Below are 16,628 nucleotides of genomic sequence, written 5' to 3' on the forward strand. Positions count from 1 at the left end.
CAAAAGAACCTCATTGGCTGTAAAGGGACATCCTGAAGTTGTAAAAGGCGCTACATAAATACAAATCTTCCATTAACAAAGGAGAAAAGACCCAACAATGGAACAGTCGGTAACAGGACATCAATCAGTCTCCTCTTATCTTAGAGAAATCAAGGATTCCAACACTGTGTGTTTGACACAAAGCTGATTTAATTCATCTCTATCCAGAACATTAAACTCCAATTACAGGGATTATTTATTTATTTAAAAATAAAAACATTCATAGAGTACCCAATTCATTTTTTCGAATTGAGGGACAATTTAGCACGGCCAATCCATCTTCCTGCACATCTTTGGGTTGTGGGGGCAAAACCTACACAAACACAGGGAGAATGTGCAAACTTCACACGAACAGTGACCCAGAACCGGGATCGAACCTGGGACCTCGGCACCATGAGGCAGCAGTGCTAACCACTGTGCCACCGTGCTGTGCCCCAGTTACAAGGATTATTAACATCAACTGAAACAAACTCTAACTGTCAGAATGAACATGGTTCAGTCCTGGATGTGATTCATGGCAACAAGAACAGAACATTTTGCCTTTGAAGCTCTTCTCACAGGCAGAATATTTAAAAGGTCTCGTGTCAGAGTGAACACGTTGGTGTGAAGTGAGGTGGGTGGATTGAGCGTATCCCTTCCCACACTCAAGGCAGGTGAATGGTCTCTGCCCAGTGTGAACGTGCTATAATTGGCCTTCAGTGTACAAAGTTGAAGTGGCGTTACGGGGAGAGGGAAGGGAAAGTGCACCTGGGTGGGGTGCTCTTTTGTAGGGTTGGTGCAAACTTGATGGGCCGAATGGCCTCCTTCTGCACTGTAGAGATTCGATGTTGCTGCCAGAACTGTTTAGTTAATCTAGCATTTCCTGTATATTACACACATTTTTAATCCACTAATTATATTTATTGAATCACTACACCATCAACTATGAGGAGCAGTGTGTTGATGTTTCAGCTATTCCGGGCTCGGGTGACAGTGTGGAGTTTGCACAATCTCCCATTTCTGCGGGGTTCCCTCCGGGTGCTCGAGTATTCTCCCACAGTCCAAAGATGTGCAAATTAGGTGGATTGGCCACACTAAATATCGCCTTAGTGTCCAAACAAAGGTTAGGTGGTGTTACTGGGTACGGGGATAGGGTGGAGGCATGGGCTTAAGAGGGGTGCTCATTCTGAGAGCCGGTGCAGGCTCGATGGGCCAAATGGCCTATTTTTGCACTGTAAATTGTTTTACTTTCTCTCCCACAGTCTGACCCAGTGGGTCTGTCTGGTATTATTTCCCTGGCACTGTCTATGTGTTTGGATGTTTGGGTATTTTGGGGAGCAGGTAGAACTTCCTTGGTTCTACCTCTTGTCCCCTGTTGTTTTTGGTTAATGTGTCTGGAGTCTTTGAGTTCTTCCAGTCAGTCTCCAATTCTCCTTCCTGTCTCGGGTATATTGGTCTAGGTAGCTTGGTGTTGTTTAGTTGTCTGTCTCCAGCAGGTATTGTTGTCTCTCGACAATGACTGTGCTGCTACCCTTGTCTTCTGGTCTTATGAACATATCCGTGTTGGATTCAAGCTCGCGGATTGTCTGTCTTTCTCTCCGGGTAAGATTTTGTTTGTCTCTTGTATTTCACTGTGACAGGGCAGAGACCTGATTGAAGGATCCAAACATGGGAATTCTGGGAAAGATGGTCAAGGATTTATCATAGATATCATAGAATTTGCAGTGCAGAAGGAGGCCATTCAGCCCATCGAGTCTGCACCGGCTCTTGGAAAGAGCACCCTACCCAAGGTCAACACCTCCACCCTATCCCCATAACACAGCAGCCCCACCCAACACTAGGGGCAATTTTGGACACTCCGGGCAATTTATCACGGCCAATCCACCGAACCTGCACATCTTCGGACTCTGGGAGGAAACCGGAGCACCCGGAGGAAACCCACGCACACATGGGGAGGATGTACAGACTCCGCACAGACAGTGACCCAAGCCGAAATCGAACCTGGGACTCTGGAGCTGTGAAGCAATTGTGCTATTCACAAGGCTACCGTGTTGCCCCCTGGGAGGTGACAACATGTTCAAATGATTTGGAGAGGAGAGGGAGGTTGAAGATGGGGCAGTAATTTGTAAGGATGGAAGGGTCAAGGGTTTGTTTTATTGAGGAGGGGGTGATGATGGCAGATTTGAAGGACAGAGGGACAGGGCCTGAAGAGAGAGAAATGTTGACAATATCCATGGACACAGGGTAGTTGGCTGATCAGTAGCTCAGTGGGAATAGGGTCGATGTAGCAGGAGCTGGGTCTCATGGACAAGATGAGCTCTGAGAGGGCATGAGGGGAGATGGGAGAGAAACTAGAGAAAGATGTGGGTTCAGGGCTTGGGAAAGGATGAAATTTCGAGACAGTTTGGTCCGGTGGGCTCGTAGAAGGGAGGGAAGCAGCAGAGGCAGCTGATCGGATTGACTCAATCTCAGTCACAAACAAGCTCCACAAGCTCCTCACACTTCTTGTTCGAGGTGAGGATGGAAGAGACAGGGGAGAGCGAGAGTACTTCAAAAGGAACAAACCTGTGTCAGAGATATTAAAAAGTTTCAACACACTGCGTATTTAACACAAATCTAATTTATTTGACTTTTAGCCAGAATGTTAGCCCCTGTAAATGGGCTGGAGTTTGTCATCAGCAGAAAGAGACCCAAACGAACATGGTTCAGTCCTGAATGTGAGTAACAGCAAAATCCAATCACTGCAGTTACTTGTGGCCTCGCTGGTGTCTCAGGAGGTGGGATGAAGTGGCGAATCCCTTCCCACACTCTGAGCAGGTGAACGGTCTCTCTCCAGTGTGAATCCGCTGGTGCTTCCGCAATGCGGATGACTCAGTGAATCCCTTCCCACACTTGGAGCAGGTGAACGGCCTCTCCCCAGTGTGAATTCGCTGGTGCTTCTGCAAGTTGAATGACTGAGTGAATCCCTTCCCACACTTGGAGCAGGTGAATGGCCTCTCCCCAGTGTGAATCCGCTCATGTACAGTGAGGTGAGATGATCGCCTGAACCCAGTCCCGCAGTGAGAGCACCTGAACGGTCTCTCGTCAGTGTGAACACGTTGATGGTGCATCAGTTCCCCAGAACTTTTATAGCACTTCCCGCAGTCTGGGCATTGAAATGGTCTCTCATCAGTGTGACTGCGTTGATGAGTTTCCAACTTGGATGGGTAAGTGAATCCTTTCCCACAGTCCGCACATTTCCACAGTTTCTCCTCAGTGTGACTGCATTTGTGGCTTGTGAGGCCTGATGATAGAGTGAATCCTCGACCACACACACAAATCAAGTACGGGTTCTCCCCACTGTCAATGATGCTTTTTTCTTCCATATTCAAAATTCGCTGATATTCAGGATATGATAAATTGAGGGCTGTCAGATCCTGATGTGATTCTTGGTTTGAGTTTCCGGACTTTGAAGGCACCCCTTCGAACACCCTGTGAAACTGATTTAAAATAGAAAATAGGGAGTGAGAGAGAACCCACAAAAACACAAAGGCAGGTTGTGAAATTGAGCTGAATGAATCTGGTCATTTGTGAGGCCGGCACTGGGGAAAAGGTGACCATGAAAACTGCTGGATTGTTGTAAAATCCCAACTGGGAGGAAAGAGAAAGAGGCAAAGAAGGATTTTGTATATCTACAAGACATATTAAGAGAGTAGATGGCAAAGCAAATTTGATTTTGAGCTTCATAAACAGTCATATTGATACCAGAACGATGCTTCTGGTGGCACAGTGATTAGCACTGCTGCCTCACAGCACCAGGGACCCGGATTCAATTCCGGCCTTGGTGACTGTGTGGTGTTTGCATTTTCTCCCAGTGTCTGCGTGGGTTTCAACCCGGTGCTCTGGTTTCCTCCAACAGTCTAAAGAAAAGCAAATTAGGTGGATTGGCCTTGATAAATTGTCACTTAGTGTCCAGGGATGTGCAGGTTAGATGGGGCTATGGGGTTACAGGGACAGGGTAGGGGTGTGGGACCTAGGCAGGGTGCCCTTTCAGAGAATCAGTGCAGACTCGATGGGCCGAATGGCCTCCTGCACTGTCGGAATTCTATGGTTCTAATTCTATTCTATGAATCTTTATAAAGCTCTGGTCACCACTCTTCAGGAAGGATGTGAAGGTTCTTGGAGAAGGTGCAGAGGAGATTTACCAGAATAGTTCCAGCAAAGGAGGTTGAGGGGAGATTTGATTCAGGGACACAAGATTATGCCAGATTTCCATCGGGTGGACAAAGAAACTCTGTTTCCATTCACTGATCGTACAAGCAGACGGGACACAGATTTAAAGTTTTGGGTAAAACCTGGATTGAACGATTTTAGATCCTGAGGGGTCTTGACAGGCTGGATGTGGAGAGGATGTTTCCTCTTGTGGGAGAATCTGGAACCAGGGGGTCACTGTTGCAAAATAAGGGGTCAGCCATTTCAGATGGAGATAAGGACTTTTTATTCTCTTGAGGGTTGTAAGACTTGGGAACTCCCGTCCTAAAAAGGCAGTGGAAGCAGAGTCCTTGAATATTTTTAACGCCGAGCTGGATAGATTCTGGATGAGCAAGGGGGTGAAAGGTTATCAGGGGTAGGCAGGAATGTGGCATTGAAGTTAGAATGAGATCAGCCGCAATCTTATTGAATGCTGAGCAGGCTCGAGGGGCCGAGTTAGCACTGCTACCTCACTGCACCAGAGACCTGGGTTCAATTCCTACACTGACTGTGCGGAGTTTGCACTTTCTCCCCGTGTCTGTGTGGGTTTCCTCCGGGTGCTCCGGTTTCCTCCCAGTTCAAAGATGTGCAGGTTAGGTTGAATCGGTTAGGATTGTATTCGCTGGAGTTCAGAAGAATGAGGGGGATCTCATAGAAACCTATAAAAAGTGGGTGGCACGGTGGTGCAGTGGTTAGCACTGGTGCCTCATGTCACCAAGGACTCATAGAACATAGAACAGTACAGCACAGAACAGGCCCTTCGGCCCTCGATGTTGTGCCGAGCAATGATCACCCTACTCAAGCCAACGTATCCACCCTATACCCGTAACCCAACAACCCCCCCCATTAACCTTATTTTTTAGGACACGAAGGGCAATTTAGCATGGCCAATCCACCTAACCCGCACATCTTTGGACTGTGGGTGGAAACCGGAGCACCCGGAGGAAACCCACGCACACACGGGGAGGACGTGCAGACTCCGCACAGACAGTGACCCAGCCGGGAATCGAACCTGGGACCCTGGAGCTGTGAAGCATTTATGCTAACTGAAGCATTTATGCTAACTGAAGCATTTATGCTAACTAAGGTTCGATCAGGTTCGATCCCTGCCCCGGGTCACTGTCTGTGTGGAGTTTGCACCTTCTCCCCGTGTTTGCGTGGGTCTCACCCCACAAATCCAAAGATGTGCAGGGTAGGTAGATTGGCCACGCTAAAACTGCCCCTTAATTGCAAAAAATAAATTGGGCTCTCTAATTTATGTTTAAAAAAAAAATAGGGCAAGACAGAGTAGATTCAGGAAGGATGTTCCCGATAGTGGCTGAGTCCAAAAATAGGGGTCACAGTCTGAGGATACGGGGCAGACCATTTAGGACGGAGATGAGGAGAAATTTCTTCACCCAGAGAGTGGAGAGTCTGTGGAATTTGTCACTACAGGAACTAATTAAAGCCAAACATTGCATGTTTTCATGAAGTAGTTTGATGCAGCACTTCGGATAAAGGGGATCAAAGGATACGGGGGGAAAGCGGGATTAGGCTATTGAGCTGAATCCGCTCTGATCGCAATGAATGGTGGAGCCGGCTTGAAGGGCCGAATGGCCTCCTGCTTCTATTTTCTATGTTGCTCCGTATCTATGCATGTAAATGGTCCAGGAGGTATGAGGAAGAATGTTTTTACACAGTCAGTGGCAACGACCTTAAACTTGCTGCCTATAACAGTGTTTGGAAGTAGATACAATAAAAAAAATTTAAAAAATAAATTGGATAGAAACCCGAGAGAAATAAACATGTGAGGATACAGAGACAGAGCAGGAGAGTGACTCTGACTGGATTGCTCCAGATAATAATATTTATTAGTGTCACATTAGGCTGACATTAACACTGCAATGAAGTTACTGTGAAAATCCCCGAGTCGTAACACTCCGGCGCCTGTTCAGGTACACAGAGCGAGAATTCAGGATGTCCAATTCACCTAACAAGCAGGTCTTTTGGCAATTGTGGGAGGAAACCGGAGCACTCAAGAGGAACCCCACGCAGCCACGGGGAGAACGTGCAGACTCCGCACAAACAGTGACCCAAGCCGGGAATCGAACCCGGGTCCCTGGTGCTGTGAAGCAACAATGCTAACCACTGTGCCGATTAGAGAGCTAGCATGGACTCAATGGACCGAATGCCCCTCTGCTCATAATGACTAACATTTTTTGTTTTTCTAAATTTTTAAAATAGATTTAGAGTACCCAATTCATTTTTTCCAATCCACCTACCCTGGGCTGTGAGGGCGAAACACACGCAAACAATGTGCAAACTGCACATGGACAGTGACCCAGAGCTGGGATCGAACCTGCGACCTCGGCGCTGTGAGGCAGCAGGGCTACCAGGGACCTCGGCGCCGTGAGGCAGCAGTGCTACTCACTGTACCACCGTGCTGCCAGCTGACTCTGACATTTTTGTCTAATCTCGCCTTGTAATTTAACCCAACCCCGGGGGGGTTCAGATATCACTCAGATAAATCTGTGCTACACTCCCTCCGAGGCCATTCTATCCTTCCTCAGGATTGTTGCCCAGAACTGAACACAGTTCTCCAGATTTGGTCTGACCAGGGTTTGTGAATCTCGGGGCTTTTCCAGTCACACTGAGTCCTGAAATCTTCCCTCACAGACAGAACAGACAAACCTTTTACCTTCCACACCCAGATGCTGCTGAAATTCAGGTTCTTATGAATCGAGTGACTCTGTCAGATCGCGATGTGACGTTTGGTTTGCGTTTCCCATCTGTTAAACCTCCACTTCCAGTATCCTGTAAATTTACAGAAACCTCACTGTCAGTTTAGGATAGATAGTCACAACATTCTCTCCTCACCAACTTTGATTAAATGTATTCCTGGAGGTTTGATCACATGACCTGTCACCATCCTGGATGGTGGTTTAACACACTGGGCTAAATCGCTGGCTTTGAAAGCAGACCAAGGCAGGCCAGCAGCACGGTTCAATTCCCATACCAGCCTGCCCGAACAGGCGTCGGAATGTGGCGACTAGGGACTTTTCACAGTAACTTCATTGAAGCCTACTCATGACAATAAGCAACTTTCATTTTCATTTCATTTCCTCCGGCCATTAATCGGTCAACTCATCCATCCTTGTGACACACTGCCTTCCTTGGCCAATTGAGAGGCAAAAGGACTCCTGACCGACCAGGAAAATGTTTGACTTGGGCAGCACGGTGGTGCAGTGGTTAGCATTGCTGTCTCACGGCCCTGTGGTCACAGGTTTGCTCCGGGTCACTGACCGTGTGGAGTTTGCACATTTCACCCCCAAAACCCAAAGATGTGCAGGTTAGGTGGATTGGCTACGCTAAATTGCCCTTTAATTTGAAAAACTGAATTGGGAATTCTAAATTTATTTTAAAAAAGTAAAAAAGATTGACTGTCAGCCAAACAACCTTTATCCCATTTTCAATATTTTTATATCCGCTGAGGAGAAATGTTCAAAAGTATTTTTTACTGTCCTAATGACCCAAAATTAATATCTTTACTGTCCAATTCATGTTCCAGAGTGACAAAAATATTTTGTACTGTCCCAATGATCTTCCAGGCACCCAGGTATGGATCTCACCAAGGCAGAAGGTAAAATTTGAATTCATTGAAAGTTTACTTTTTAAAAATAAATTGAGTGTACCCAATTCATTGTCACGGGACGCCCGTCCATCCGCTGTCACAGCGTCTGCATGGTCTCGCCAATGTACCACGCTTCGGGAGCTTATTGGGGGTTTGTGAATCCTCCCCGCCCACCTGCCAGGGTTTCCTTCCCAGGCAGGAATGTTCCCTTCCAGTCGGGGAACACTTCAGCAGTCAAGGGCATTGAGCCTCTGATCTCCGGGTAAGCATTCTAAGGCAGCCTTTAGGATGCGCGACAACGCAGAATCGCCGAGCAGACTTATAGCCAAGTCCCGCACACATGTGTACGGCCTCAACCGGGACCTTGGATTCATGTCACATTACATTCAACCCCCACCATCTGGCCTGGGCTTGCGAAATGCTACCAACTGTCCAGGCTTGAGACAATTCACACCTCTTTAACCTGGATTCCCCCTCTCTCTGGATCTGTCAAGACTTAATTACCTGCAAATGTTCGCATTCAAAACATTGTCTGGCATCTTTGACTTTCCCTATGTATATATTTCTGGAACATACCTCTTCATTCACCTGAGGAAGGAGCAGTGCTACAAAAGCTAGTGATTTGAAACAAACCTATTGGACATTAACCTGGTGTCAGATTTCTTACTGAGCTCACCCCAGTCCAACACCGGCATCTCCACATAATGATTGTGAAGGGTTTGCTCCAGCTCACAATGCCCGAAGACTGATTGACGGCAGGTTCGGACCAATAGGAAGAGGGGGCGGGGCTGGAGGACCGAACAAGTGCGGTTGGTCCTCCAGCCAGAGTGAATGGGAGGCGGAGCAAAGCCGTTCCTCTCGCTCCCTCCGCATGCGCCCGGCCACCTGGGCCTGTCTCGGGGAAAAGCCCGAACAGCGATCGCCAATTGAACTCCCGTATTCCAGCTTCGTAATCCGAATTTGGGGCCTACACGGAGTGTTTATGAAACCTCCCGACCCATCCACTGGCTCCATCCCTCCCTTATGACTCACCCGACCTGAAATTGACCGGCTGAGAATTTCCACCCGACCGCCGAAATCCAAAACTATCATCGGCACTGCGCATGCTCCAATTTACGATGGTGATTGGGGCTCAGTCACGCCCCTGATTCACTCCGATTGGTTGGAGGAGCAGCTGGGTCCTCCAGTTCCGCCAGTCTCTTTCTATTGGTCCAGGGTTGCCGTCAATCACTCCCCGGGCATGGTGATGTGGAGCATGCGCAGTGCCGATGCTGGACTCAGCCGGGAGGTTTCACCGGAATCAAACCCGCGTGAAATCACTGTGCCATCGTGGGGCACAGAAGCAGAGGTACCTACGTGTATATGTGCAGAAGTCATTAAAGGTGGTAGGATAGGTGAAGAGAACAGTTAAGGCATATGGGTCAGCACGGTAGCACAGTGGGTAGCACAGTGGCTTCACAGCTCCAGGTTCGATTCCCAGCTGGGTCACTGTCTGTGTGGAGTCGGCACGCTCTCCCTGTATCTGCATGGCTTCCCTCTGGGTGCTCCAGTTGTCTCCCACAATTCCCGAAATACGTGTTTGTTAGGTGAATTGCACATTCTGAATTCTACTTCCGTGAACCTGAATAGGTGCCAGAATGTGGTGACTTGGAGCTTTTCACAGTAACTTTGTTGCAGTGTTAATGTAAGCCTACTTGTTTCAATAAAAATTATTAAAGGTTATTATAATACAGTATTCTATAATAAGGGCATAGAGTACAGTAGCAAGCTGGTTATGCTGAACTTATATGAGAGACTAGCTGGTTCTGGGTGCCACAGCACTGTACACAATATTCCAACGGTGGTCCATGGTGGACTTCTTCCAACTAATAACAGGAGATCCAGGAACAGGTAACAATAGTTAATTTCAATTCAAGCATGGAGGGAACTATCCCAGTGAAACATCTGTAGGAGCACCTTCCCCTGAACCAGATCTTTGACTTTCCCACCTAAATGTTTAGTATTACCTGGCTGGAGCTCAGAAAGGAAAATTTGAAGAGCGGTGATCGTATGACATTGTCCACGAGCATGGTGACCATCCACATCTAGTCCCTTTTGGATAAAGTCAAACATAGTACTTATTCTCAATCTAGTTATCAGACTTCTTAAATTTTGTACCTGACACACTCATTTCCATAGTAACATAGATACCGTGCTTCCTTCCCTCAGTTCTGAATAGCCCATAAAAGACTTGTTCTTCCCAATTTATCCAGACCATCATGTGGAACTTCCCAATTAGTCTTCCTGCTGCATGACTGGATTAGTTTGGACACAGGTTCAGGTGCTGATAAACATCCTGGTGTTTCCTCAGCCACCAGAACTAATTATGAGCATATGGGGACATGAAAGACAAAAACACTCCCCCAATTTGATCCCTAAACAAAAAATCTTTTTGTAAGACATCAAGATGTGACCCAAATCGAATTAGAGCCTCTTTGTGATAGAAAACCTCATCATGTAGGATGGGTGAGTCCTTGCTGTGAGAGATAAGGGAAAGTCTATTACCTCTTTACCATTCTCACGCTAGGGTATGGATCCTGACAAGTGTTTTAAATCAGGTTTATCTGGAGTCTGTCATACCGGTGCCAATGATTGTACTTTGGGTGGATCCCATGGACCTTCCTCTAGAGCAGCATTCCTGGTGAGTCAGACTGCCTGGTTATTACCATCACCCTCTTCACCAACTCCTGCTACTGATGTACCTTCACCTCGCAAATAACAACTAGTTCTGGACAATTACTAGCAACATCCGAAATCATTCAGAGTTTGGACTGGTGTGTGAGTGGTTTCCTTTCTGCTGTGGAGAAGCTGTGTGTTTTTTGCTAGATAAATATGTTTTCACTGAGAGTGTTACAACTAATGGAGCTTTCAGAATTGTGGTTGATTCTGTCAACAGTTTCAAGGGCAATAATAATGATGATGTCCTCAGATTGATAGGCTAAATGCTGTGATGGTGTGGAGTTTGCACATTCTCCCGTGTTTGCATGGGTTTCGCCCCCACAACCGAAAGATGTGCAGGCTGGGTAGATTAGCCACGCTAAATTGTCCCTTAATTGAAAAAATGAATTGGGTATTCTAAAAGAAAACGGGCAAATCATTTTTTTCCACAGGGGTGATTGTGACTATGAACAATCCAATTGGAAAACAGCAGATACACATTGTTCTCACTCTGCCAGCAGGGCTGTGGGATTCAATGAAGAGATCTTCCAAAGAGCCAGTACAAGTCTAATAAGACCATAAGACATAGGAGCGGAAGTAAGGCCAAACGACTTCCATTCATGCAGTATCATTCTGTGAAACACTGAATATTCAGTATCAGGAATAGAGAGAGAAAGCGAGAGGGACCAGTGACGGCGCGATTGAACCCAGCCAGAGTCAGTACCATGAGAGGAGGCAAGAGAGTAAACAGCATAGAAGCTTGAATACCTTTGCGTGGTCACACAAGAGAACACTGAGAAAACGGAACATAGTAGATCACCAATTCACAATTTGAGATTTTTAATTAATTAATCTCAAATCGTAACAAAGTTATTTGGTTGAGTGTTTCGGATTTGATTGGTAGGACTATTACCAATCATTCCCTGCGGTTGTGAATGTGCCCTATTCACTCCACAGGAGGCCAGTGAGCAGGCGCAGTGCTGTATCCGGAGCATGCGCAGTGGTGTCACGGTGCTTGCGCAGTGGTGTCTCCGGTGCATGCGCAGTCGAGGCTGTATCTGGAGCATGCGTATTGTCACTTTGTTCGGAGCACTGCCAGTGCGGGAGCGCCTTTGTGGTGGGTTAGAGTCGGTGGGGCGGAGTGAGTAATGGAGCTGTGAGTCCGGGTGGAGAGGGAACGGAGGCTTCATAAACACCTGGTACAGGCCCCACGGTCGGAATCAGATCCTGCATGTCCCGAGTTTGCAGCTGCGGAGCTTCTATCCGGGAAAGGCCCAGTTCCAGCGGCGCCATCTCCGTTCAACAGGGAGCGGGGCGCATGCGCGGTCATTTTTGCGGAGCAGCAGATTCAGGGTCCCAGTGACCAGGAGAGAAAATGTTTGAGTAAATGAAAGGTGCGAAATACGGGCGCCCTCTTTATGTGATATGGAGATGCCGGCGTTGGACTGGAGTGGACACGGTACAAAGTCTCACTCCATCGGGTTAAAGTCCAACAGGTTTGTTTTGAATGGCTAGCTTTCGGAGCACAGCTCCTTCCTCGGGTGAATGAGGAGAAATTTCTTCCCTCAGAGGGTGGATAGTTTTTGCAATTCTCTTCCCCAGAGAACAGTGGAGGCTGCATCATTAAATATATTCGGAGCAGTGGGTGGAAAGTTACAGCATTTGGGGAATGAGATAGGAAAGCATGTTTCACAGTGTCAATTGTCTGTTCTGAATTTGTGAGCTGTACTGACAGTGATGACATTTTTAATCTCCTTTAATAGAATATTAAAAGCAAGATCTGACGGCATCATTCGGCCATTTTACGATCAGTGTGACTGGAAAAGCACCGAGACACGGACACCAGCACCATGAGGAAACCATGGAAATGTGGAGATTGTGGGAAGGGATTCACTTTCCCATCTGAGCTGGAAACTCATCGACGTACTCACACTGGGGAGAGACCGTTCACCTGCTCTCATTGTGGGAAGGGATTTACTAATTCGTCTGACTTGTTGAGACATCATCGAGTTCACTCTGGGAAGAGCCCATTCACCTGCTCCATGTGTGGCAAAGGATTCAGAGATTCATCCAGCCTGCTAACACATCAGCGAGTTCATACCGGGGAGAAGCCATTTACCTGCTCAGTGTGTGGGAAGGAATTTACTAATTCATCCAACCAGCTGAGACATCAGCGAGTTCACACTGGGGAGAGACCATCCACCTGCTCCGAATGTGGGAAAGGATTCAGAGATTCATCCTGCCTAATGGCACATCAGCAAATTCACACTGGGGTGAGACCATTCACCTGCTTACTGTGTGGGAAGGGATTCACTAATTCATCCAACCTGCTGATACACCAGAGAGTTCACACTGGGGAGAGACCATTCTCCTGCTCTGTCTGTGGGAAGGGATTTACTATTTTATCCAACCTGCTGACACACCAGCGAGTTCACACTGGAGAAAGACCATTCACCTGCTCCGTGTGTGGCAAGGGATTTACCAATTCATCTAACTTGCTGACACACCAGCGAGTTCACACTGATGAGAAGCCGTTTATCTGCTCCGTGTGTGGGATAGGATTCAGAAATGCATCCCATCTGCGGAGGCACCAGCGAGTTCACAAGTAATTAGAGGGGTTGGATTCTGCTGTTAATCACATCCAGGACTGAACCATGTTCACTCTGACATTTGGTGAACAGGGAAGGTCAGAGGGTTTCTCTCTGGACTGGTCGGTCTTCCAATTTTCACTCCAGTGGACTGATTCTCTTTGAGCAAGAGCACATTTCCACTGCAATGATCCGCAAATGCAGATATAGTACATTAATTTTATCCTGTTTAGTAAATATTCTTTTGCCTACCGCAAAAGGTGTCCTGTCTTGTCTTTCATCCATCCTCATTCCAAGTGTTGGCCGCTGTCTAGACAATCTTTCTCACTGATTTCTCCACTGCTGTTACTGCCTGTCCCATTGAGAGGCCAGTCCACATTCTGATACTATCCACCCAGGCCACCTTTGGGCTTTCCTTGTACACAGTGTCCAGGTGCCTGGCATTACCTCTTTGTCCAAACACTCCCTTCCTATTCACAACACATGTCCAAAATACGTGAGCTTCCTTGATATCACTGCCTCAAACTGGTTCCTCTGAACACCAGCTTTCTCCAGCACCCACTCATTCGTCCACTTTGCCATCCATGACAGACAGAATATCCGTCTGAGTCCTTTCAATTCAAACACTTTTATTGGAGCCTCGTCCGGCTTCTTGATGCTGCAGCTTTCACAGCCGCACATTGTCACCGGCCACACAAGGGCTTCCAGAAGATGAATGTTCATTGTAACCCAGATGCTGCGACTGCTCCACACTCTTTAAGTGAGATCACAACACCATGACCCTTCAGTCTGGCCTGAACATATTTGGTAGACTCTGGGGAGTGGGAAGTCAATTCAGTTCCAAAAACAAGTAGCAGGATAGAGAGTAAAGAAATAGTCCGGAACCTAAGTTCAGGAACTGCAGCCAATGGCAAAATGCCAATAAGTATAAGGGTGGGATGGTGGCACAGTGGTTAGCACTGCTGTCTCATGGCACCGGGGACCCGGGTACGATCCCGGCCGCGGGTCACTGTCCGTGTGGAGTTTGCACATTCTCCTTGTATCTGCGTGGGCCTCACTCGACCAATCCCAAAAGATATGCAGGGTACGTGGATTGGCCATGTTAAATTGCCCCTTAATTGGAAAAATAATTGTGTACTCTAAATATTAAAAAAATAACTACGGTGAGTATACTGGTTAAACCAAAAGAGGTAAATAATAAACAAGTGAATAAAGCAACAGTGCTGAGGGGCATGTTGGGGGTCTCGCCGAAGTAAGAGTTCGACAAACTAATGCACGGAGTGTAAGGAATAAACTAGATGAGGTGTAGGTGCAAATTCAAATTAAAGATTATGATGGAGTAGGTATTACAGAGACATGGCTGCAGGATGGTCGGGACTGGGAACTAAATAAAGCTTACAGGAGGGACGGGGAAGATGGCAGAGAGGGCTGAGTAGCCTTACTGATTAGATATACTGTCTCCTCTATGGTGAGGGAGGATAAATGGAGGGAATGAATCCAGTGGAGAGCATATCGGTGGAACTGAGGAACAGAAAAGGAACTAAAACTGTAATGGGTGTTGTGCATCGATGCCCTGGTGCCAGATCTGAGGTGTTAGATTGTGTAAATGCAGAAATTAGGCATGTGTGTAACAAAGGCAGAGTAGTATTAATGGGGGATTTTAACTGACACATAGATTGGGAGAGGCAGACAAGCAGCTGTCAGAAAGGTGGTAAATTTCTGGAATGTGTCCGGGATAGTTTCCTGCAGCAATATGTTCCAGATGTAACAAGGGGACAGGCTATATTAGATTTAGTTCTGAGTAATGAATCATATTTAATTAGTAGACTAACTGTGCGGGAACATTGATCAAATAGTGATCACAACATGACTGAATACAATGTTGGGTTTCAAAGTGAAAAACACAAATCATCGCGACATGTGCTAGGCTCGGGCTGATTCAATTTAAGGTCGTTCACCGGGCCCATATGACGGTGGCTCGGATGAGCAAATTCTTCGGGATAGGGCACAAATGCGCTAGGTGCGCGGGAGGACCAGCGAACCACGTGCACATGTTTTGGGCATATACTAAGCTGAGGGGGTACTGGGAGGGATTTGCGGGGGTCATGTCCTGCCGTCTGAGCCGCAAGGAAATGAGGTAAACATGCTGCGTGACGAACAGAAAAGGGCTCGTCCGGGATTTGAACCCGGGACTTGTCGCAAATTTCGACACCGAGACACCCGAAGCGAGAATCATACCCCTAGACCAACGAACCCCTCGAAAGCAAACAAATCAGAGTTAGGTTAGCATCAAATCAGAGAATAATGACACCACAGTATGAGGCCATTCCGGCCGCCGTGTCTGTGCCAGCTCTCTGTTAGCGCAATGGAAGAAACAAAGAAACAAAAGATATGTCTGGAGGAGCTATCGATGGCATATTGATCAACAACTACCGCCTGGACACAAAGAATAAGTGGAAACAAGATTGAAACCCAAATCTGCGATGTAAGGACACGCAAAATGGGTGCAGCATTTACAGTGTGAAACTGCTGAACACACACTGAGTGTGAAAGCTGTATTGAGCCCAGTGGAAAGATGCGCTGCTGTTCCTCGAGTGGCTGTTGAGCTTCTTTGGAACATTTCACGACGCCGAGGTCCGGGAGGTCAGCGTTAAGATCCGGCTCCCCAGTCAGTTCAATTCTCCACTTTGGCTCTGTGGATTAGATGGTTCACGTCCCTGTGGTTAACACAGATCTGGAGCATCAATTTTATCCAAACGCACTCCAGCTCAGACACTGTCTCTCTCTCTCTCTCTCTCGAGCATCATCTGTGGGGAGAGAAACGACGTAAACATTCCGAGTCCTGAGAAATCTTTTTCAGAGTGGGCCAATGTAAATCAACCCCGCCGTCAGCATCGCAAACAATTCGTAATCTCTGACCTGGAGTAAAGAGCCTGTCCTGGATTTAAACCCACGACCACTCCCATAGGCATTGATTGAAAATCCTTAAACGAGAACCAGACCTCGAGACCAAAGAGCACAAATTTAAGACCGACATTCAGCAAAATATAATTTATGTTAATTTCGATATAATTTCTACATCTCACGGCTTTATATGTTGAGACATCTGTTAATTTCAGACACAGCTGTCGCTTGCAACAAGGTACCTGGCCTCTCAAACAGACCATCAGAATCTGCAGCAACACAGTGAGGTTGTACATTCCGCACGTCCTTTGCTTGCCAGCGGTTTCTGTAGTGTAGTGGTTATCACATTCGCCTCACACGCGAAAGGTCCCCCGTTCGAAACCGGGCAGAAACATCGAACATTTAGCATTTCGTGTGAGAAAAGTTTGCACAATTATTGGGCACAAAATAATTCTGTTTCCTGAATGTTGCCGGAATCTCGTGTGTTCCAGGACTATGAGATTTCGTCTCACATGAGCCACTACACTGAATTGAACATTAAGGCCCAAGCACTGAATTTTCGGCAGGCAATGAGAGGTGAA

At 47.1% G+C, this 16,628-nt stretch overlaps 1 protein-coding gene and 1 non-coding gene across 4 annotated transcripts; both read left to right on the forward strand.

Annotated features, from left to right (window-relative positions):
* The first annotated feature begins 11,643 nt into the window (after positions 1 to 11,643).
* LOC119959416 (zinc finger protein 239-like) lies at positions 11,644 to 13,693 on the forward strand. 3 transcript variants are annotated; one of them, XM_038787702.1, is made up of 2 exons: positions 11,644 to 11,672; positions 12,319 to 13,693. In XM_038787702.1, the coding sequence occupies exon 2, from the start codon at positions 12,406 to 12,408 to the stop codon at positions 13,162 to 13,164; it is 759 nt and encodes a 252-aa protein (XP_038643630.1). In that variant the 5' UTR covers positions 11,644 to 11,672; positions 12,319 to 12,405; the 3' UTR covers positions 13,165 to 13,693. The 3 variants fall into 3 exon arrangements, with proteins under 3 accessions (XP_038643630.1, XP_038643631.1, XP_038643629.1); XM_038787703.1 differs by having other exon boundaries at positions 11,653 to 12,051; XM_038787701.1 differs by having other exon boundaries at positions 11,653 to 11,949.
* Positions 13,694 to 16,368: 2,675 nt separating this feature from the next.
* Positions 16,369 to 16,441, forward strand: trnav-cac. Its single transcript has one exon. It is a non-coding gene; the product is annotated as a tRNA-Val (tRNA).
* Positions 16,442 to 16,628: the final 187 nt, after the last annotated feature.

Source organism: Scyliorhinus canicula, unplaced genomic scaffold, assembly GCF_902713615.1.
Source record: "Scyliorhinus canicula unplaced genomic scaffold, sScyCan1.1, whole genome shotgun sequence".
In the NCBI taxonomy this organism is placed as follows: Eukaryota; Metazoa; Chordata; class Chondrichthyes; order Carcharhiniformes; family Scyliorhinidae; genus Scyliorhinus; species Scyliorhinus canicula.